Raw genomic sequence first — 23296 nt, 5'->3', positions numbered from 1 at the left:
GCATTTACATGGTATTACAGGGTATTTTTTTATACTTTGACATGAAGCTTTGAAAATGTAATGATAAATTGTCTAAAAAGATAAAAGTAGTGACATTAAAGTACTCAAGTTTTAGTGTTATGGCATTTTTTTCACGACGAATAGTGCTAAAATTAGAAATGTATTGGTGTGTGTGTGTGTTTACTTGCTTGTCAATCATTTCTGGGCTCATTAGCTAAACGTTAATATATTATTAATAATACAACAACCCACAAAAATATCAACTGTAAAAACAATATGATAAAACACATCAGATAAAAAGGAGCATTGGTAGTAACAAAATGAAGCTATACAGTTACATATAATGCAGTTCTACCAGAGTATTGAAAACAGTCTGGTGCACTGGATAGAGCAAAAGCAGTTCATATATACAGTGCAAAAAGTGCTACAGTGGTTTCATTATGCTAGCTGGTGCGTTATAAATAAGCTAAAAATATCACACTATACCCACTGAAGTCATCATAATTACACTGAAAGCATTGTACAGTTTCTTAATATTCTGATAAATTCCATAAACTTTTGTCTGATGGCTGTTTCCTATTTAATATTGATTTTACATTTGAGATACACTATTATGTTTTTTTCTTTCTGAATACAGACACAAATGAAATATGGATTTGAAAACAAGTTTTAACAAAAGTAACAAGATCATGGTGGTGAGAGTAAGTGGAGAATGACTTTAAAACAAGAAAAGATAATAAAAAAGGAAACATCATACAAATCAGTTATACTCACCGTGTTATCACGGCATATTCTTAATTGTATAGGCACAGGAAAAGTATTCAAAACATCCAGAGAAATACACAAATCAGTCCGGTGTATAATATCCAATTCTACCTCTGCAGTGTGCATATAGAAATGCAACTCCCTCTCAGCTTGATGTCATTAAAATAGAATTTCCATAGCTGAAGCAGCATTTGAGTTGCCTCAGAGCGGAGATGTATCATTTTGAAGAAATGATTGGGCGTGCACCTGAAATGATTTATGCCATTTAGTGCTTTGCCAGCATTCTGTCCAGTTAGCAAAATACAGTCTAAGCTATTCCAGTGTTTCTTGAAATATTGTCAGTGTTGAACTTGTTGCATTTCCACTATCAGATGCTAAGAGCTGTCAGTGTTTCTACATTTTCATTTCCAGTGATTTGTTTACTTATCCAGTCTTATCTTCCAGTGAATCTGCTGAAATTACTCTGACTTCATTTTAGGGACGATAATAAGGCTTTCTGCGTGATAGTATGCACACGCATACACATTTAATGTAACAGTTTGATGTTCAATTCAATGTCACAATTGAGAAAGAAACACTGCACAGCATTTCCTTCTCTGTGCAGTGTTTAGTCAGATGTTGCATGAGGAGACAGCAGACAGTCTAGTCGACTGCAGCAGCCTCAAACACAATGCTCCACTGTAGAGACCCAGGATTTGCCAGTGTGCACTACTGAGGTATATATTCAGTGCAAGTTGCAACCATTCACTGAAGCCTTCAGCAGAAGTCGATGATATTCTCTCCAGTGTATAAAACGTGTTTTTGTTTTCTGTTGACATTGGTTTCAGTGTACATACAGATTCACTGAATTGAAAAAAGCGACAAAAATGTGTGAGAGTCAACTAAAGTATCTTAGCCTGAGCTTCATTTAGAAACTTGAATTCTGTTAAAAAGTAAGTATGGCTTGTATTGAGTATATAGACTTGGTGATCATCAATTAAATGAGTTTAAAACTCATGGACTCAATTAACAGCGACACAACATAGTCGTCAATTACAGTGATCGAAAACATTTTCAGTGACAAAAAAAGAAATCCAGTGACCACAGCAGAAAGAGATGCATAGACATATGGAGGGGATTGCAGTAGGGCCAGTGGTATATAGCTTGTTCTGTATCAATATCTTTAAAAAATAATGTACAATAATGAGACAAAACCGTATCCCATCACAACAGCGTACAAATGGAACCACAAAGGGAACATGTGGTGTATTGTAACGGCCCTGGGACACATCATCTTCCTTCTCACACACAGCTGCTTTGAATGAGAAAATGGTAGTCAGAGTATGATGAGGTTTCTCCTTCAGTGGCACAGCTCACTTCACTCTGTCAACGGAACAGAAACGGAAAGAGGAGATACAAGTCATTGGCAGCAATTGACAACAGAGGAACCACGCAGCATCTACAGCCTCAGAAAGCTTGTCATACTTTTGGTGGCCAAGTTTACTCACAGACAGAGAGACACGGAAGTGATAGGTGACGTCCTGGAAGGACAACAAGGGCACCGACCACAGGTGATGAGTCCCCTAAGAGAAATGTATAAAGAATATAATGAGTCCCCAAGTCATTTGCAGAAAGTCACTCTTGGGAAAATAAGTTTTGATGAATGATAATTCTACTTTCACATACAAGTGGTACAAAATGACCAAAAAAAAAGGAAATCTGTTTTGTTTATAAGACGGATCACGATCAACATTATGTACCTTTGTTGATGAACTCTGTCCACCATAGAGCTCTGTATCTGTGTGGTTGGTGCATAAACGTCCCTTGGTGGCTCCACATTGTCGTACCCACACGCTGTTCGTGGACCTGCAATAATTAATTATGCTTTATCTGGGGGCTACAGTTGAAAGGTTGTTTTTTGTATTTTGGATCTGGTATTCACTGACAATTTACTAATATTATTTTAGTATAATTTGGAACTTATTTTAGGGAAAAGTTAAATGCAATGTTCAGCTGAGTCTCGGTCAAGCTAGTTCAGAAATGAATTCAAATGAATTAATTGGAAGTGTACCAATTAAAGCCTGTCTCTATTTTACAGATACTTAATGCCAAATGATATGGCTTTTTCAAGGGAACCTCTTTGGACATTATTAGGGATTTACAGACCCGTAAAGTAAAGCAATGCATGTAGATAGTGTGGTGTTTGTATACTCACATCATGTGCAAAGTTATATGTGATTTGGAGGAATTTCTGTTTCCATGGAGTGACACTGTGTAGCTAGAGTCGACATAAATAGAATCAGCATTAAGCATCAAGACTTGAATTCAAAGTGTAATTGTGTAAAAGGCAAACATACAGAGAAGTGACAAGAGAAGGAAAGACTGCATTTTTAATTTGTCACCCATAATGTCAACTCAAGACGAGTGCAACTTTTAATTATATACCTGCAGCTTTCAGGTGTGGAGCAATTTTGTGCTGAGATCTCTTGGTTTGTTTCCACGATATGCAGACTAGTCAGAGAGGGAGCTGACCTTCCTCCTGCAAAAGGAAGAAAAGCTGCACTGTGAGCGCCGAACCCATACTGTAGCATTCCGTTGTACAGTATGTAGATAAGCTTTGTTTGCTGTTGTCAAACACATGGCTTCACTGTGTTTGCATGCGGAATATTATACGGGTGAAGAAAGTGCCTTGTCTGGGCCGTGTTTGTGGATTTACCCTTTGTGTGTAGGCTGCGCTGTCTGCGTGGCACAGGCGGCTGACCTGGAGTCAGACGGTTGGTAGCTCCCATTTCGCCCAGGTCTGTGGTTGCTGGCCTTTTGGACTTGGCAAAGTACAAAGGTGCTGAGGTGTGACTCAGACGGTTTCTGCGGTTGTCTTTGTCCATTGGTCTGGACTTGGCCTTCTTATTAATGGGTCCTGGTGTGGGAACCAGGATGCCTGAATCTAGAGGAGGACAATTATCCTGCTTTGAAGACAAATGTGCACTACAGGGAAACATCTCATGTCTATTTAATTACCTGGTGTGGATTGGTTGTTACTCAAAGTCACAACTGTAGCTGATTGGTTGTTTATGGCTGTAGTTGAACAGCAAGCTGCAGGATTCGTGAGAAATGAAATAAAAGGATCAGATCTATGTAAAATATGCTTACATTGTATATGCCCTGAGGGAGCTTGGCTATTACGGTGCTTTTCAAAACTCCGCTCACCTGGTGAAGGGGTGCTGGACAATGGAGTATATGCACCTTTGCGTGAGGATCCCAGTGCAGCTCTGGACCTGCACCAAGCAGATGGCAGTACAGGAGGTCAAGAGCATGCGTTAGGTAGAATAATGTTACATTTAAAACCGAGTTGATTTTGTAGTGTTTAGATACGTGACTCATGATCTCCTTTCAGACAATAAAAAAGAAACACCCAACTAAGCAATCATAGATAAGACGGAAAGAGTAGATCAGAAAATGAAACAAGGAAGTAGCAAGAAAGGCAGGTGTTGAACACGTACCATAGGCAGACAGGTGGACAGAAAGATACAGAGGCAGTGAAGATGGGCATCCAAGAGATGTAGAGAACACAGGAAGGAACATAGCTACAGAAAGCAGGAACATATCATATAGAAAGAAGTTAAGGGAGAAGAGGAACATTGATTTCTTTCACTTTAAAGCTTGAGTGTCTTTCTCCCTTAAAGGCACATACCCATCTTTCTCTGTGACGTCTCCTCTATGGTGAAGAGTCAACACATAAAGGACGGACATGGAAATGACACTGTTGGGAGACAAATACAGATCATGGCACTGCTGCACGCAGTTGAAGCTGAATTTTCCGTTTACCCACCACTTCCTTCCCCAAACACATTTTGTTCAGTCTGACCTGAAGGCCATGACAATGACCAGTGCCAGGATGGTTCCCTGCATGAACCTCTGGCTGATGCAGCCTTGATCTGGAGCCGAATTCTGCAATCAAGAAACACAGATTACATTGAAGTTGTAAATCCTGCTGTTCACTTATAACACTGGTAAAATACATCATTATCATCACAGACCTTGCTTCCAGGTTTGACTGTCTTCTTCCTGAGTGGGCCACTTCCTGTTCTGCTGAAATAACTCCCTGATTGGCTACATGGACAACAAAAACAAAAGGAATCTATGAATTATTTTCCAATCATACAAGATTATCTCTGTCAATGTGTAACACCTGCCTTGAAGCCCAAATTTGAGGCGACTTCTGCGCATTGCTCTCACCTGACAGTGCCTCCACTCACAGTGCTCTTCATGCTGTCGAGACGACGCAGCTTGGCCAGTTTGCGGCTCCAGCGCTCCAGTTCGTCGATACGAGTCTCCAAGTTGTCTGTCAGCTTACACAGCTCCTTCACCGCTCCCACGTTCTCCATGAAGATACGGTCCTTTGAAATAAGAGGGAGAGCTGTGAGTGTGTATGGAAGTGATGTCTGTGTGCGCTGTTTGTTGACGTGTTGCCATTACCTTGTTGACCACTAACAGCTTGGGGATAGTTTCTCCATTGGCGAACACCACATCTCCCCCCTCCCTCACTGCTTCAGGCAAGATTTGCTGAACGTCTTGAGCGATCACTCCTGCAGGAGGATACAACAGATGCTGAAGTGAATACGAGCAGCGAAAGCATGACGGATGCACAGATAAGAGGACACGCTGGCATAACATTGCACATGGAGCAAAAGACAGATCAAATATTAAAGGAATCATCTCGAAGATTTTCATTGAAATGAATGTCTGTTAAGTCACTATCTTATGCCGAATGAGGTAACACAACTGAGCCTATGGCCCACGGATGAAAGCCCTGCAGTATTACGAACTGTATGTCTGTGGCGACACAAGTGACAGTCTTTGGGAAATGAAATCCAGAAACAAATCTGCAACCACTGCTTCTCGTATTTGGTGCCACCAGAGATCTTTGAGGTGTAACATGTGACATTACGACGATAACATGATGTACAGTGTACAAAGAAATGGAGATGACGGAGGCAAACATTTAATTGTGTTATTTATGAAGTTGTTACCAGTATCTGCAGTGTTCTCTATGCCCACGGAGGCAGCAAACTCAGGCTTGAATTGATAATGGACCAGCCTCATCTGAGAAATCCTTTTCAAATTGTCGGTAGTGTTGACCTACACACAGACAGAATGACAGTGATGTCCATGCAGATGGTATGACAACAAAATGTTCACGTTGCAGATGAAAATGCTTGGATCAAGTACAATGAAAAGACAGAACTTCGAGTTAAACTGCACAGTCAGCTGTGCTGAGCATTGGAATTTGGATGATGATACACGATGACAAGCACACGAGGCACACAATGACACACTGACAGTTTGGAAACACACGCACAGCACTAACTGCCCAAACACACACTCATATACATACACACTGAGTGTCATCCTGACCTCCTGGACATTTTCTTTGGCCCTGATGTCAGACGGGTGTACCACTGAGCCCATGACCTTCAGGTTGCCATGAATAACAAGGGCTTCGTCCGGCCGGTCGGTGTTGATGCCGACTCTCCCGTGGTGGTAGACCGAGTCTGACAGTTGGCCACGCTGCCACAGCACCTCGCTGTCATTTTCAAACTGACCTGGGTTGGATGCCTGTAATAGAGAGACAAAGAAGACGGTGCACAGACTAAAAGACTTTCTAAAATATATGCCAAGAAAAGATCCAAATAATTATAGTGTAGAAATATTATCATTCTTTTGGAATAGTTCGACATTCTGGAGAGTTTGAATAATGCTCTTCCAGACAAGCAGTAGAGACTCCAGGAGGTGCTCTGCACTGCTCCCAGTTAAGAATTGGTCTGACACATAATGCCCCCGTAAGACAAGTGAGCATTAGAGGTGCTGGTAAGCAGAATTTGTTGATTTAGTTTTGTTGGACAGAGAAGGACATAAGGAAAGAAAGCAAATAGGGATATTACCCAAAATATGCTTGTGTAAATTCCTTATGTTCACTGAATAATCAAAATGATTCACAAAAGTGTGGTCTCATGTCAGCCATGTGCCTTAAAGTAAATAATTGTGTAGCTCTAATACTTCTTTAGTTCAGGCAGTTAACTTTACACTGTAATTCCATGTTTTACACATCTGGAGTAAGAACAATGCCATTGCTGTCCAGTGAAAACCATTTATCTCCATCTTTCTTTCTTTTGATCAACTGTTAGGTCAGATGTTGATTTATGGGTTATGAAAATGATCTTAAACAAGGTTTGTTTTTCTGCTCACAAAAGGTTGAAGTTTGGCAGATACACGGTTTTCACAACACAGCTTACTGTGTATATTGGAGCATACATTCGGTGTGCTGGGAATTACAGCTACGGAGATAAAAGGAGGAAAGACAGGCAATGGAGAAGATGCTGAGATACATTCACAAGGGATATGATTGTTGTAGGAGGTAGACAGACATGGCCAGACGTTACCCTGACGATGATCCTCTCGGACGCTTGAGCAGCCACAGTGTAGCTCTGACTGTGGGACTGAACTTGCAGCGCTACCACCAACATGAAATACCTGCGAGGACAAAAACATCAGGAGTAGATGTGAGTCCTGGAGCCTTGACAGGATCAATATGATCATGTTTACATGTGATGGCACGTCTTTCACCTCTGGTCGGGGTTTGGTTTGCCCTTCTTTCTCATGTTATTTGCTGTGGTCTCGCTGAAGTGGAGCCGCCCCACTGTGACCTTTGTGACCTGCTCTGAGGGCAGGGTGATCCTGGGAGAAAAAAAAAAAATAGATGATGAAAAAATCCTCCTTCTGCAGCTCTATACTGATTCGGGAACCTGTCCTTTAAAGTGTTCAGACTCACAGCACTGGCTTAAAGGGTCTCTTGCTGCGGTCAGACTGTGACTGCTCCACACTGATAGACTGATTCACTGCCTCCACCTGGCAATGAAGAGAGACATGAAATATAAACGAAATACCATAGAGCTAATTATCTGTCAAGATGACGTCCTGCTCACTATTTTGCCTCTGCGCACCTTTACTCCGTTGAGTTTGAGATAGAAGCAGTCGATGGGCTGCAGGCCGTCACTCGTCTTGATGTACTTGGGATCTCCCAGCATGCCTACATATACTGTGACCTGGAAATGATTCTTCTTCTGGCAAACAAAAGCATCATCAGCCAAGGAGAAGTTGAAGCCCTTGTCAGCATCAACACGGTAGGTTGGCATTGGACTGAAGACAGGGAAAGAGATTGTGACACATGAATAATGTGAATAAGAAGCTTGCATTTGTTGTTAGAAAAGTGGAAAAACTGCTGCATACTGCAGAGTTCTAAACCATCACCAGGGGGAGACTCTTGACTATATCACAGGGGGCTTCCATATGATTTTAGGTCCAAGCCCTCAGAGAAATACACAAGTGGACGGAGCATATTTAATGCATGCAATTTGGTAAATAAAGGGACAATACTTCTTAATCTATGTGAGGAGCTAAGATGGAGATGCTGACTGACACCCCAACTATTTTCTTGTAATGCCAAAAAAGTCACTTTTAAATGTTTCCTCATTGTTCGAGACCCCTGCATCTCAGTTTTGCCATTTGTTTTGCTATTACTTTATGACACTGAGGACTGAGATCGTCTGAAAGACTTAATAAATCTCATGTAAAACCAATGAAAACCTGCTGTGCCTTACGTAGGTGTAGTGTGATGGAAGTTGTGATGGACAACCAGCTGGTTTTGATATCATACCTGAAAGCTTTTGTGAGTTCATTTTAACCTTCCTCCCTATACTTTTTTTTTATTTTGGCATTGCAAAAGCACAAGTAGGTGCAGACTAATTTCTCCCTTCACCCCCTCCTAACGTTGTCTTTCTAAGCCGAAACCCTGCACTCGTTCACTCCCCCGCACAGCTCACCTCTGAGGAATTCGTAGACCTTTGCAACCCTGCTATTCCTTTGCCACTCCCGCTGTATACTTTGTTGAATTATTATTTGACCAATTATAACTTCTTTCATTTTTGGCTCACTGCAGAGTGCTCTCAGCTCTTTCTTCTCCCAAAATAAAGACCTCATGACGTACAGATACGCCAAAATAAATTCCACCCACAGCTCTTTGCAGTTAACGTCATACAGTGTTGTCCACTTGTTCTGCTGGTGGGGCTGCCACTTGATGCACTGGTAGTTTGGGTCCAGGTAGGAGTTGTCTGCATCCTGCATTAAACCTGTGACAAACAGATCAGCAATTAAAACGAGTCAGTGGAATGCTAAGAATGTCTGCAACTGTACTGTAAAAGTGTTTATCTGTGCAAAAGTTAAAGGGTTAGTAAGAGCAGGTGAGCATCAGGTAGAGAAGGTCAGGAAGAGAAGAAAGATGCCTGCCTACCTGGTTCTTGTTTGATGATACCTGTGATGATTTGGCAATTGAGGGTGCTGTTGGGCGAGTCAGAGTGCTTCCTCTTCTTAGCCTGGTGAGCGGGGATGCTGCTGTGTGAGGAAATGGAAACACCGTCAGAAGTTGCACATATTTGTGCTCCTTCCCATCATTCAGTGTGCTGGACAGAACAACCCTCCCTCTCTCCCTCCAGTATAACTCACTCCTGGCCCTGAGGATGCTGCAGTAGCTGATGGAGCATCTGGGTCTGCTGCATGTCTCCGCTTCCGCTTGTGGCCGCACCAATGGAATACTGTGATATCATGGGCTCGGGCTTCAGGTACATGTCCCGATGCATGCTGGGATAGTGCCCGTGTGGTGGAAGGGGTGGCGTTGGAGTCATGTGACACATGTTCTCTGGTGTCATGGTCCTGATCATGTGAGGATCTAAAAGACACAACGAGGAAGGAGCATAATATCCACACGATCTTTCTAAATACACTTGATCACACACAGGCTGCATCTTTTTTTCTCCTCAAGATTGATCTTTCTGTCTGCATTTCAGACTGCAGTTTATTCTACTTCCCTCTAAACTTAGCGAAATGCTTTCCATTGTTTCAAACTGGAGAACTGGAGGGATGCCCATCAGATAACACTCTTCCACACCTTCTTACTAATGGGCGAGAACAACACAGGTGTGAGGGGCAAGAAGTACATGACTTTGAGTACCTTTGGTGTACAACTTGTATGTTGAAACAAGCCAAACATACGCTGGTTCATTCTTTGTAGAAACACTTGAAATCAAAGATTATAAAGCTGAGTTCAGAAATGTTATGTAGTTGATCAAATCGATTTTCCAGATAAATGATGAAAACTGTTGATTATAAATGACAGATACATGCATTTAATATGTTGATTGGTTTACACATGAACTTGTTCTTGTCTTTACGCTCTGTTCAAATACAAAGTGATGAGTAACAGATATTAATTTGACCTCACATGTGATATGACCCACATACACCTTGAATGAATCAGGGGCTTCCTCTAACTCTGTGTCTGGATGCAGTCTACAGATTAAAGCACCATTTCTGTCTGTCATATGGTCTCTTTTGTGTGTGCTGTTTGTCAAATTCCTTCCACACATTTTTGAGAAAATAAAGAGGTTTAGGAGAAAAAAATGTGTCACTTACCATTCACCTGCTGAGGAGAGTACGGCTCTGAGCTGGAGTCTGGAGGGGACTCAGGTAGTGTCCTAAAACACACACAAGGCAGTAGATGGTATTTTCACAAAAACAGTAACGTTTGACATTCAAATCGTAAAAATCCTTAAAAAAATACCATGCTTGAAGTTGGGACGACCTCCCTCGTATTTCCTTCTTATTTTCTAAACTGCCATTATATTAAATGGAGAAACTCTCCTTTGGGATCAGAGTGTACACGTTCTTTACACAAGATTGTGCGCGTCAGCATTTTTTTGCAGGATGTAATTTGACTCTTACTCTCTGACTGTTATCAGTCTCCCTCCCCCTCTTGACCAGCTAGTGTTTCACTTGTACAAATGAAGCTAAATCTAGTATTGATTAAATAATGGGCCTGTAGTAGGGTGTGTATGGTTTCATTGCATGCTTGAAAGAAATACAGTGTAATTTGCTGCAACTTCCGCCTGATTTCGTGTTTAAAAGGAGAGTTGTGGGAGAATCTTGACCATCTCTTGAACATACCTAGGTACCAGCTCATTCTATGCTTTGTCCTTTTTGTACCTCGATCCATCTAACTCTGTGGTATTGTGCTTACCCTGGAGCGTAGTGGCCCCTGTGCTCAGGCTTGACGTGTGCCTGCTGTTGCTGCGGCTGGTGTTGCTGCTGCTGCTGCTGCTGCTGCTGTCCCAGGCAGAGGTAGTTGTGTCGGAGGCCCAGGGATGGACCTGGGGGGTAGGCGTTCTGACAGTTTGGAGGCCCAGGCGGAGGGGCTCCTTGGCGCAGTGGAATAGGAGGGCTCACACCACACACCAACCCCCCAGAGGAGGACACTCCTGGCTGGGGAGATGAGTAATTTGGTCCTGGGGTGCTGTGGACCTCTGAGAAACAGCTGGGAGAACGAAGAAGAAAAAAGGGATTAGCCTTATCTGAAAAAACAAATTCCTTTGTAACAACATGATCTGATTCGGTTGGTGCATGTTGTTTTGACGTTGCTGGGTTGGTTTGGAGTCCCTACTGACATGTCAGTGCTATCGTCCTCCTTGCTGATGTACTCTTCCAGGATACTGGTGTCAATGTTGGCTGGCTCCAGAGAACTGATAATATCATGACCTGTGGTGAAGGGAGGGTCGGGAACACAGACGGGAGATGGAGAGCATCTGGGAATTAGCAATGGGAATCTCTCAGCAACAATAGCTCTAGATTTCAACACTAGCTTGTAAGACAATCTATCGATCATATAACTGATTATTAACTCGGTTTGTTTGTCATTTATAGCTTTTTCTGCATACACATAATTAAGATAATGTAAAAAAAAAAGAAGAGCTGCCTTGATGATTTCTGAGAATTTAAAGATTAAGGATACAGGAGTGACCAACAATCTAAATATGTGTTAGTAAACATTACAGATCACACATACTGGTGATTCAGTGTCTCTAATTGCTGACACATATAGACTGGAATGGCTCTGGTTGAAAGTTACTATTTTGTACCTCAGCTGCCTTTCCCCATAAAAAAGAACCACAGTTAACATAATTAACAATAATCATAAATTACTAACAGGTACTAAACCTTGATCTCAATTTTCTTTGTTCACGACAATTGACATCAGACGAACTAAATCTTAAAGACCTTCTCATGTGTGGCGTAATTTTAAATAGTTTTATAATAATGATATGGCATATATATTAGTTCTTTCATAATTGTTCCCTAATTCCCTCTTACTTCACCCCGGGTCATTTTCACCCTTTGATAGCCAAAGCCTCACAAATCCCAAACACATGACCCCACTTAATCTTTAAAACACCAACATGCAGAACAAGGACTTGCTTATGCATATATTTAGAAAAGAGTAAATCACTTTATATCAACAGACTGTCCCTATTGCTTCCATTCAACGTAAATGTTACACGGGAGAAAGATTTTTCTTGTACTTAGATTTCTTTAAAGCTGTGAGTGAGGGAGGAGAAGGGGTAGTAGGATGGAGGGAGTGAGGCAGAGGGTAAGGATCGGGTATATAGTGGGTGGGCAGGCAACCCCAGTCTTTCTCTATTCCTTTCTCTCTCTCTCTCTCTCTCTCTCTCTCTCTCGCTCTCTCTCACACACACACACACACACACACACACACACACACACACACACACACACAGACACACACTTTCTCTGATAGATTAAGCAGCTACTCAGTTGGGAATGCAAGGAATTTCTGTGTTAGCAATGGAAAAAATTCTCCTTTTCCCTCTTTTTTGTATGCCACTAATGCTTCACTTTTCATCAAAAACGCAACTGAATTGTCACAGTTCCTCTCCTAACCCTCTCCAGCCATTACTGTTTACCATAAATGATTAAATGGACCATATCATCTCTGGACTAATATGTCCTTTGTCCCATCCGCACAGAGTTGATGGCATAAACATAATCATTTGACAACTTTCAATCATTAAATCCACAAACCAAACCACTTGTCCCTAATTAAACCAAGAACCCAACTTGTATTGTTTAACATTGTAGATCCCCACATTGCCATGTTTTTAGGGAAAACTATCATGTTTGCACTGACTGGCTTTCTTCTCTGTAAAGAAGCAGATGGTTAATGTCTCTTAATACGTGCCAGTGCAAGTTGAGAAAAGCAGGATGGTTCCCCTTAAATAAGATCCAGATGTGCACCCCACCCAAATAGGCAGTAAATTTAAGCTGGCAGGCCTGATAACGAAAACTAGAGAGATGGAGGGAGAGGGGAGGGTATGGAGGTTGAGGAGAGTGGGGGCAAGACGGAGAGAAGTTTGATGTTCAAGGATTGAATGATAGAGGGAAAAACCTCCAGGGCTGCAATCAAGTGTCCAAGACAAGTCCAAGACCGAGCGCAGTTGAGTTCAGGTCAAGAATGGCAGAAGCTCAAGAGCTTGATCGAATATCAAGTCCTCTCCCATGACCCATTTGTGTATTTTCAATATGTTTTAATCTGGCAAAGTAAGACATAGCTATACTTGGAAATACATTATGTCAACAGCTCCAAATACAGATGTACTATCAGGCTGAGCCCTTTTCGGGACATTTGTGATTTTGGTCAAATCACATACATTGACTTGAGTATACAGCTGGAAATAACAGACATTTAAACATTTGAATTACTTAAATCTGCAATATCAGATTGTTTTTTGGCCACTTGGGGGCAACGGAAACAAATTGTGAACAACACAGAACAGACATATGACCCCTTTTAAGTTGTAACAGTTTCTTATTTGCACATTTAGAAGTTAGGGAGGACTATCATCATTCATTTGGAGTTGCGTTTCTGTCTACCTGATGAATGTAGGGTCAAAATCCACCTAATTTTAGCTCTGATTTTGGTCTCTACCCACTCTATTTGCAGCACATATAAACAATGAGCAGAAACTTAACCTTTCAATGATTGAAGCATGTCAAAATTGATGTTTCAGATGCCGATGTTACAGCTTTACATATTTAGGTATATACATTTTCAGTGGAGCAACAGTCAAATTTAACTTAACGGTTAACACTTTCTGCAAACAGATAAGAACATATTGTGATTGCCCAGTGAAGCACATACCCGCATGTACCCTATAGTATAGGGCCTGCTGCTGCTATTATTTATATTAGTTGTATTACTGACAAATAGTGAGCTGAAAAAAGCACAGTTCGTTAAGTTGATCCCTGCGTGGAGGCAAAGGTATAACATTGAAAGGATAAAATGAACACGTGTATAGTTCATAGGGTGAATGAATATCAGACTACACTGTGGAAGTAGGATTTCATTGGTGAGTTAAAATCACATGTGCGCTGGATATAAAAATACATGGCCTACCAAACCTACAAAGCCAAGGCATGACAATAACATTTGTTCTCAGTCTTTCAGAACTGCAGCTGATGTCCATGTTCACTGAGAACAGATTCGATACGTTTGTTGCTTCTTGAAGAACCTTTCGCCGAGGGATGCACCAATCCGATACGGACATACTGACTCAAACAGCTGGATTGGTGAAAATGGGGCTGATCTAATTTACTCAATTATATGTTTACATTGTTATAGACAACAATTTAGATGTATTTCTTGTTACATTTTGTTTTACAAAGTGAGGAAAGCAATGTTTAAGTCAAGCCTGATCCCAGTCACTTCCATTCAGTGAGGCAGTCTTCAATTGAAGATTGTTATCGGATCGGTACTCGGTATCAGCTGATACCCGAAGCTGCCAGGTATCGGTATCGGGACAGAAGTCGGATCAGTGCATCCCTACTTTCACCACTTTTGCACTTTTGACACAAGTGAGTTTCTGTCTTTACAGTTTGACTTGTCACATTTGTTATGATTACAGGACAGTTATGGGTCACGCTGTCATTAAATGCTATTCTATTCTGTGTCGGTAAAGAATAATAGAAACATAAATGAAGTAATCGTGACCTCCAAATCACTGAATCAGTTCAGTTTAAATCACTGTGATCTGGATGTGTAAATTACCCCGCCCTCTTTGTTTTTCTCTGTCCAGCTGTGTTCAACAAGGAACAGTGAAATGATTGTCAGTCCAACTTCGATACAGACTGGCCTTTTGAGAGATTAGGGGCTGAGAGGGGGGTGTGTGTGTGTATGTATGCCTGATAGCATAAGTGTGTTTGTTTGTGTGTGTGTGTGTGTGTGTGTGTGTGTGTGTGTGTGTGTGTGTGTGTGTGTGTGTGTGTGTGTGTGTGTGTGTGTGTGTGTGTGAGTGTGTTATGCCACCATTTCAATGCCTGGGTTGTCAGCAGAGTAATAATCTAAGATGAACACACACAGAGGACCAAGTGTGTGAGTGAGGATTTGACTTATATCGTCAATCAGATGCACAGCGTTTCATTTTCCTGACATAGTTATTTTTTTTTAAAGTAGTATACAATGTAATTATCCTGCTGTAGAGTTGTGTAAACTATTATTAAGGCCACAGACAGGTAAGAAAACAGATTTAAGGGAACATAAGAATTGAACAAAACTAGATTTTAGACTGATGTTTTGCCTCCAAATGAGATTTCTAAGCACTCACATATGTGTGTTAATAATTAAACACCTTCAGAGGAGGAACAAAGTCCATCTGATGATCAAACATTTAGAACTGAATGAACTTGGCTGCACACCCACAACACATATACAGAGAAGATAATTAACACCAATTTACATACTAAACTAATAATTAAAAAAAGTTTTGTAACCACATTAAAACGGATGTTTGTAAAATCACTTAAGTTTTTGAGTTTTATTTTAAGTAAATTAACAGGTATTTCCTGTATATCAATGGACTTTTGGAGATCATTATCACAAAAATCAACTAAAAGTAACCTGACGGATCTTAGTGATGTCAATATAATCAATGTAAACGAGCAAACAATCTCTCAGTTGTTCTACAAGATGCACACAATACAGGGATTGTGCCTACAATGTACAATTCAACACACATACAAACACAAATAGTAAATGAAAGGAAAGGAAACGTGTCAAATCTACACCAGAAAGTGTTAGAGAGCTCTGACTTTTAGCCTGAGAGTTACAGACCTTCTCTATTTGTTTACAAGACAGAGTTACTGGTAAAAGAGTAAAGAGCATCACTATGACATTATTCAAGAAGTGAATACAAATAGAAAGCCCCTCATCGGGCAGGAAATAAATCACAGCTAAAGAGAAGCAGCGCGGACAGAGCGGCAGAGTACCTGCGCGTAGCCAAAGCATGTTGATGTCCTTGAGATGAAAGCACCTGAAATAGAAGATGAGAAGAACAATTCCTCTCTAATTTTTCACATGTTTCCCTACTCGAGCTGAAAGACTTTCTTCACTAGACCTGAGCGCCACAGATCAGGGTAGCAAATGTGTGTGTGCGCGTGCATGCCTATGCGTAAAAGCATATGTGTGCGAGTGTGTGTGAGACAGGCTCGTAGAGTGTTATAATGAGGATTATTCCCCAGTCATGAGAAAAGGCTGTACCAGGCTACCACACACAGCCCTTGTCCCACACAAGCACTGGGCGCACCGGCGGACCTGGCTCAGGAGATTACAGGAGTGACAAGGCTGAGACCGGGACACGAAGAGAGGCTGTAAAAAAAAGGAAACGCTGCCAATGTGAGGTCCAGTTTGAGGGCCAGCACTCAACAGACTTACAAAGCATGGCGGGAGAGAGAGACGATGTAAGCAGATGAAGACATCAAGGAGGAGAAATAAGAGGAGGGAATAAAGGAAGAAGAGGCAAAACGTAGAATAAGAAGATGTAGAGCAACACGAAGAAGCAGGAGATGAGGAAAAATTGGCTCATAACCTCAAACTGATAATGCTCAGAATTAATTGAGGCAGTCCAATGAATAATCTCATGAAGATGAATAAAAACTGTGGATTTTCAGACGGCAACTCTGATAAACACCTGCAGTCATCATGGCTTGGTTTACATATGTCTGTGACAAAGACTAATAATATAAAGAATTCAGGATGCAAACACACATTCCCGTGCATGTTGTTTTCCCCATAACAGCCTCTCCTGAAGTTATTACAAACACACACACACACACACACACACACACACACACACACACACACACACACACACACACACACACACACACACACACACATACACACATAAACACAAAAAAGTGAATTCATCTTGTGTCCAGGTCAACCACAAACAACATGCACCGGCTGAGGATTACTCAGTTGGCAGTCAGGACTGATGGGAGAGAGGCACAACAATGAATAATAAAACCTATTCGTAAGCACCGTAAGCCTGACTGCTCAAAAACAATACATTCCTCGAGCTGCAGTTCACTGCTAAACCTGTAAATCAGAGGAACCGTCCAAACTTCGCTTCGTTTCACACAGGTTTTCCAAGATGGACGACAGCCTTCCCATCCATGATTCACAACTTCTGTGGGAGTGCAGCAGGACTAGGAATTTTGATATAGTAACACGTGTGATGAGTTGTTCATCTTTTAAGGACAAAATGGAGTAAGAACGTCATTAAATCACCTTTTGACTCAGATGGTTAGAAGGTGAACATGCTCACAGTTTGATTTCTGGCGCATCCAGTTTATGAACAGTATCTATCAAGTTCATTTCATGTTGAAGGGGTTTCCTTCACATTAGCAGCGTGATTCTGTGGATGGCAATGTTCACCACTATCGGTCCAGACAACTAGTTGAAACACGGTTCTCTGCCCACCCTTGGGTCCATTATCCAATAGGTTTGAAATCCTCTTTAACCAATTATCCTATGAAAATTGTACACATGTTCTAGGTTGACTATATATGTGTTCGCCTTTTGTCTTCGTCTAGTGTGAATCTAATCAAGACACAGTAGAGTCAAAATGTTCAAACTATTTGCACTACAGGCTGCAAATCTACTCCGGCCCCCCTTTTCCCCCTAAGAATATGTTGACAACTATTGGATGGATTGCCGTGAAATTTGGCACAAACATTCATGTTCCCCAGAGGATGAATCCTAAGGACTTTGATGATTCCCTGACGTTTCCATCTGCCACCATGAGATAAATATCTTGGAAGCTACTGGATGGATTGTCATAAAAAAAAACATTCATGCTCTCCTGAGGATGAATCCAAACAGCTTAAGTGCTTATCTAGCGCCACCATCAGGTCAATTCTTTCTCCAGTACTTTGGTTAATGACCAAATGGCGTTATGGCATTCACGACATTCCCTCAGCCCACAACTGTACTTTCTTTTGTACTAAATGAGCAAATGTTATAATGCCAACATATGAAGCCATATGGTGAACATGGTAAACATTATAGCATGTCAGAATTGTCATATGTTAGCATTCTGACTACAGCTAAAAACAAAGAACTGATCAGTCGACAGGAAATTAAACAGCAGCTACTTGGACAATGGTTAAGAGTCATTTTTTTGTAGCAAAACTGCCAAACTACATTGGTTGCAGCTTCTAAATTGTGAGGATGTACTGGTATCTTTGTGCAGTCTTATGCTGCTGGATCCACATCACTTGTATGGGCAACAACTATTTGTGTGCATACGTAATCTTGAGAACACGGTACATGAACGATTCAATTCCAATGCGTTTTGTCTTCAGGACATGCTGAAAATGCAGCACAGGCAGTGTGGGTCACCGTTTATTCAAGTGCTTTAGGATGGGGCATTACTTGAAATCAACACAACACAACAGCAATGGCTGTCATGATTATTTTATGTGCAAACATGGCTCTGTGCGTGTGTGTGTGAGCGACTGTTTGTTGTCTAAGTGAGTCAGAGAGGAGAAGGTCAAGATTTTGGGGGAGGTTTGTGGTTTAACTGGGTTTCTCTCAACAGGTCAGTCTCTCTCCACCCTGAGTCTGCATTATCTCACCTCCTCACCCTGTCTGCTCACTGTCACTCTAATGGAATCAGAGAGAGCGAGCGCCTGGGGAAGGCCAAATACTTGAGGAGAAACACCAGTCTCACCTCATTGTGTTTTAACAGCCACCAGGGCTATGCCAGGAATGTACACTGTGCATTAGTGTGAATGTATACATATTTCACTAATCCTATAAAAACACAGTTTAGCAGTGCCAAAATCCATTATAGTGCTGTGCGTCTGAGTGAGTGTGTGTCATAAAGATAAAAGGCAAGATGAAGACGGACACGAATTATCTAATATATAAAACTGAAGGCTTACTTTTTGTCACAAATTTAAATTCAAGGACTTTTATCAGAAGGCCTGAGTCCAAGATCTGAGAGAGATATAGAGTTTGATATCAGTACGGTTAGTTAAGAGAAAGAGAAAGTTAAATTGGAAACTAAGCATCTACTGTATACTTCTCATGGACATGTTGACATTTTAGTCCAAGCAAAAGTGGCTGAAATAAAGCCAAAGTAAGAACATCGCTCTTACTCCCAAAGCAAGAATGTAAACACACTAAATTCCTGTCAGAGTGGCAAGGAACATCTGACAGTCATAGTGGGCTGTGTATATTCAAGTCAACACTTTGTGTATACTATCATCAAGTGTTAAGTCTCTCCACAGATAACTTATTGTCCATAAACCACAGCATGTGTTTTATGTGCACTTGACTTCTGGAACATTTGACATTAAGTTTCTTTGAGAAAAACAAATTAGTAAGAAGGGAATTCTGTGGCAAGCAGTAAATCACAGAGCAGAGTGAAAAAAACTCTTCAAACAAAAGTGACAAAATGTAATTGTCTTGCCCGAGATCGATGACACTTACAGCAGGAATACGCTGGACCGAATAGGGTTCACAATGTGATGAATATTCTCAAATTGTGACAAATTACTTGAACGCAATACAGTGAAGATCTTCAAGTCACACAACTATAATGTAGTAAAACAAAAGGGTGGTAAATTAACGATGAAGCACAGAAGAACCCAACAAACTCTGAAGTATATGTTGGGAAAAAAATGAAAACTAAAATTGTAATAATTCTAAGTCATATAATAATCAAGTTGATATGATGGGGATAAACATACATTTGTGCTTTTCGGAACTATTTAAGGTTGTTTGCCTTACGATGAGCAACACTACATCACTGGTTGAAATCCCATTGTTCATGTCTGTCTCTAACGCACACATTGTGCCACAGCACCCTTGCAAAACACACCATTTATCTTGACTTGAATTCCTACACCCTTCCAACCCTCAACCCCACCCTCCTCCACCTCGTTTTTTCTCCGGATTCCCCGTTTAACTTGATCTGTTACCCATCAGCAGCACTTTTGCTCCCCTCACCCGTTAAACCTCCTGCCTTCTTTCATTTTTGTTTTTTGTTTTTAAGATGGACAGCCAAGAAGAAAAGTTTCAGTGAAAAACAGAGTGCAGTGCACATTATGTTTAGGAAACGTTCACCTGAAAGCCACACATCATGAGATCACTTGCAAATATTATCGCAATTCTTTTTGTGAAGTTAACCACCTGCCACGTGTAGTGCATCAGAGAAGCACTGAAGTTAAACTATACACATTAATTAACTGCATTTGATAAGAGCTGACACTTCAACACATTTTGTTCTTTCAATTACTAAAACAAATGATTAAGAAGTCAAAGTGGTTGTAAAAGTACAACAAAAATCCCACCTTTTCCGTTTTACTATCAATTTCCTGTACATTGATTTAATACTGAACTGTATTCATGAATATAATAAAGAAATAAGACATTCCTACCTTCAAAAAATCTCTGTAACGCTTCTGTTTCATCTACCACGTCCATCCTAGCAGGTCCCACATACAAAATCCATCCATTAAAGTCTCCCCTTGTCCGAACCAAATCAATTCGGATCGGGGAAACTTTCAAACACACATCGCGGAATCCAGATTATATTCTTATCGACGACTTCTTGTTTTAGTTGACATAAATCCAACGCTTCATGCGGAGAACGTCTTTCCCCTGTTCAGCAACTTGGCACTGGGTTGACGTCTCTCAGCCAAACGCCTCCAGTGACGCTACAACACAGGGCTATAACTTTAAAACTATAGTCGTAGGTGTTTGTTCATTAAGGTGCCAACAAAAATCCATATAAGAACACCGTTGAAATAATCGCCTTCAGGCGCACCTTCATTTCAGCTACAAGCTTCATAATAAACTGGCAAAAAAAAGACACAAGTCTGAAGAAAAATCGACAGAAAAATACAAGTATTTCCAAAGAAAAAAAAAGAAAGAAAGTGTGAAACGTAAACGCTGTCTTAACTTGACCAGAAGTCCCTTCTGTTGCTTCTCTTCCTCCTTCGCCTCTCTCGCTCAGACAGGATGTGTACAGCTCACAGTCGGAGGAGAGCAGCGGGGCAGGTGAATGATGTGAAGCGGCTGCAAATATCAACGCACAAAAACAACGAGTTAACGTATAAGGACGCGTGTGTCTGTCATACTCCACATTTGGTTTATAGTTCTGTGTCTTTAATTCATGGAACATTGTTTTTTTTAAACTCATATAAAGACCTCTATGAAAAAGAAAACGGAGTGTTCAACGATTATGATAATCAGACAAATGGCTGAAGTTTGCTGGTTCAAGAATGAGAGTTTGTTGCTTTTCTTTTTCATACAGGCTGAATGAAATTTGAAAGATCACTTTTGGGTCTGTGATGGGCATTTTTAATATTCAGCAATCGATAATCGTATCCATATTTAAATAAATTGTTAGTTGCAGACCTAAACCTGTATGCGACATATGGCATGATATTTGAAATAAACATATTTTTCCTAAAAGCAGGGACACTCTAAATGTTTTTTTTTTTTTTTTGAAATTGAGCTTTATCTCTCCTCTGTTGCTCCTCCTGAAGTTTCTCCCTATTTCCTCTTAAGTTTTTGTATATTGAGTTTTTAAAATTATATTCTAATGGAGGCTCTGGATTTTAAAGCCTTCTGACGCAAATTTGCAATATTATAAAAATGAAATGGATGTGACTCAGCGTTAACTTTATGGAAAGACTTCAGCACAATACAAACAGCATGCAGTTAGGTCAGGCCTGAGGACGCTTTGAAAAAAAAGCTTCCAACACACTTGATCTAATGGGCTGTCAAATTCAGTTTTACCCCTATACCTGATTCATGGTCCTCAAAATAAATATTTGTCTATCTCCCTGATCTAGCAGCACAAAAACATTTGATCTAAAGTATGTTTTAGTGATTTAAAAACGTCCGTGCAGCCTTTTTAAATTCCATCTTAAACAAACATACAGTAACAGGGGTGTTCTGTGTCCATGCTTCCCAAGGGGAGGACTTGAGGGAATGATCCATTTCTCTCAACCTTATCAGCTGCATCCCCCCACCCCCCCACCCCTTATAACAATGCCACTGTGTGCAGCCCACGCAGCCTTGACGCCCACCCCCCCTTCGCCCACATGTGAGATGCTGTTGTGTTGTCTTGTTCCCCCACAGCTGGAGCATCTCCCTCTACAGCCCCTCCACCCCTCTGCTTTTCCTCCATTCAGCCCAGACAACGCCTCCGTTCTTTTAGCCACACTATGCAGATTGTTTCAGAGGACAAGCAAGAAAGAGAAACAGATAGAGGCTGCAGGGGACAATGAAACAGCTGGCTGTACTAAAGCAGTTCATTTTGTCATTCTATATTTCTTATCTCATAGCGAACTGCATGTGTGTGTGGATGTGTGTGAGTGTGTCCACTTGTCGGCCTACTAGTCTTGCATGTTGTGTGGATATAAAGCCAGTGAACAAAGGCACAATAATGGGACTCACCTATTTCGGACAAAAAGCAGGTTAAATGTTACATGTTAGGATGAAGTTTGGGGGTTTGTTGAAGGTTATGGTTTGGCATGGGGAGAATAAATGTAGGTATACATCAACCTATTGATAAAGCTCTAATCATAAACATGTTAGGAGACATGGAGCAACATTAGCAATCATTTTCATTCACACCGTAGACATCCTGAGCAGTCTGCCAGCCAATCAGAAATGAGATGAAGTTAATTGCCAACGTTAAAAGAAAGCCGTGCTGCACGTGCTTGCCCAGTTGACAGATGATCAGGACTTTATGTCTGTCTTTGCGTTAGCGAGTATTTTAACCACACATCTATCCTATTATTTGATCAAGCTGTTGTAGTTCCTCTTCCAGCCAGTAGGCCGAGACGTTTCATCGTTTTAGTAGAAAGTGAACGAGCTGTCCGGAGAAGGGACGCGTTGCCATAGTTACTGTAGACACGCATTTAAGCTAACAAGCTAGCGTTACACCAGACCGCTAACAGTTAGATATGTAATTCATATTATTTACATCCACTTTAAAGATAACTGGTGTCAATGCTCTTACTTTGGTACATTGTGTTAATTCAAAGCTGTGAATAAATTGAGATAACTTTTTAAATTGCGTTTCTGTCTCTCTGTCTGTCTCTCTCTCTCTCTCTCTCTCTCTCTCTCTCTCTCTCTCTCTCGCTCTCTCTCTCTCTGTCTCTCTCTCTCTCTCTCTAGGAAGAGCAATCATGGCAGTGTCCTTTTCATTTCATTCAACTAACGCAGCGTCTAAAAAGGACATCCTCACCGACCACACCTGAACTCTCGATAGCTGCATTGTGCTTACCT

General features: G+C 41.1%; 1 protein-coding gene across 1 annotated transcript; it reads right to left on the bottom strand.

Annotated features, from left to right (window-relative positions):
* Positions 1-16: 16 nt before the first annotated feature.
* On the bottom strand, positions 17-20552 carry myrf (myelin regulatory factor). The gene is made up of 27 exons (XM_079279699.1): positions 20431-20552; positions 11298-11388; positions 10874-11167; positions 10270-10331; positions 9304-9526; positions 9092-9192; positions 8816-8930; positions 7746-7941; positions 7574-7650; positions 7369-7479; positions 7185-7275; positions 6160-6360; positions 5775-5883; positions 5221-5330; positions 4981-5141; positions 4782-4854; positions 4610-4692; positions 4436-4504; positions 4245-4328; positions 3952-4019; positions 3763-3837; positions 3461-3688; positions 3190-3283; positions 2960-3022; positions 2505-2610; positions 2253-2327; positions 17-2127 (listed from the first exon to the last, which is right to left on the bottom strand). The coding sequence occupies exons 1-27, from the start codon at positions 20474-20476 to the stop codon at positions 2047-2049; spliced, it is 3087 nt and encodes a 1028-aa protein (XP_079135825.1). The 5' UTR covers positions 20477-20552; the 3' UTR covers positions 17-2046.
* Between the last annotated feature and the right edge of the window lie 2744 nt (positions 20553-23296).

The sequence above is a fragment of the Melanostigma gelatinosum genome, assembly GCF_949748355.1.
Source record: "Melanostigma gelatinosum genome assembly, chromosome: 1".
NCBI lineage: Eukaryota > Metazoa > Chordata > Actinopteri > Perciformes > Zoarcidae > Melanostigma > Melanostigma gelatinosum.
Note: the sequence above shows the minus strand (reverse complement) of the source record. Positions and strands in the feature narration are given on the sequence as shown.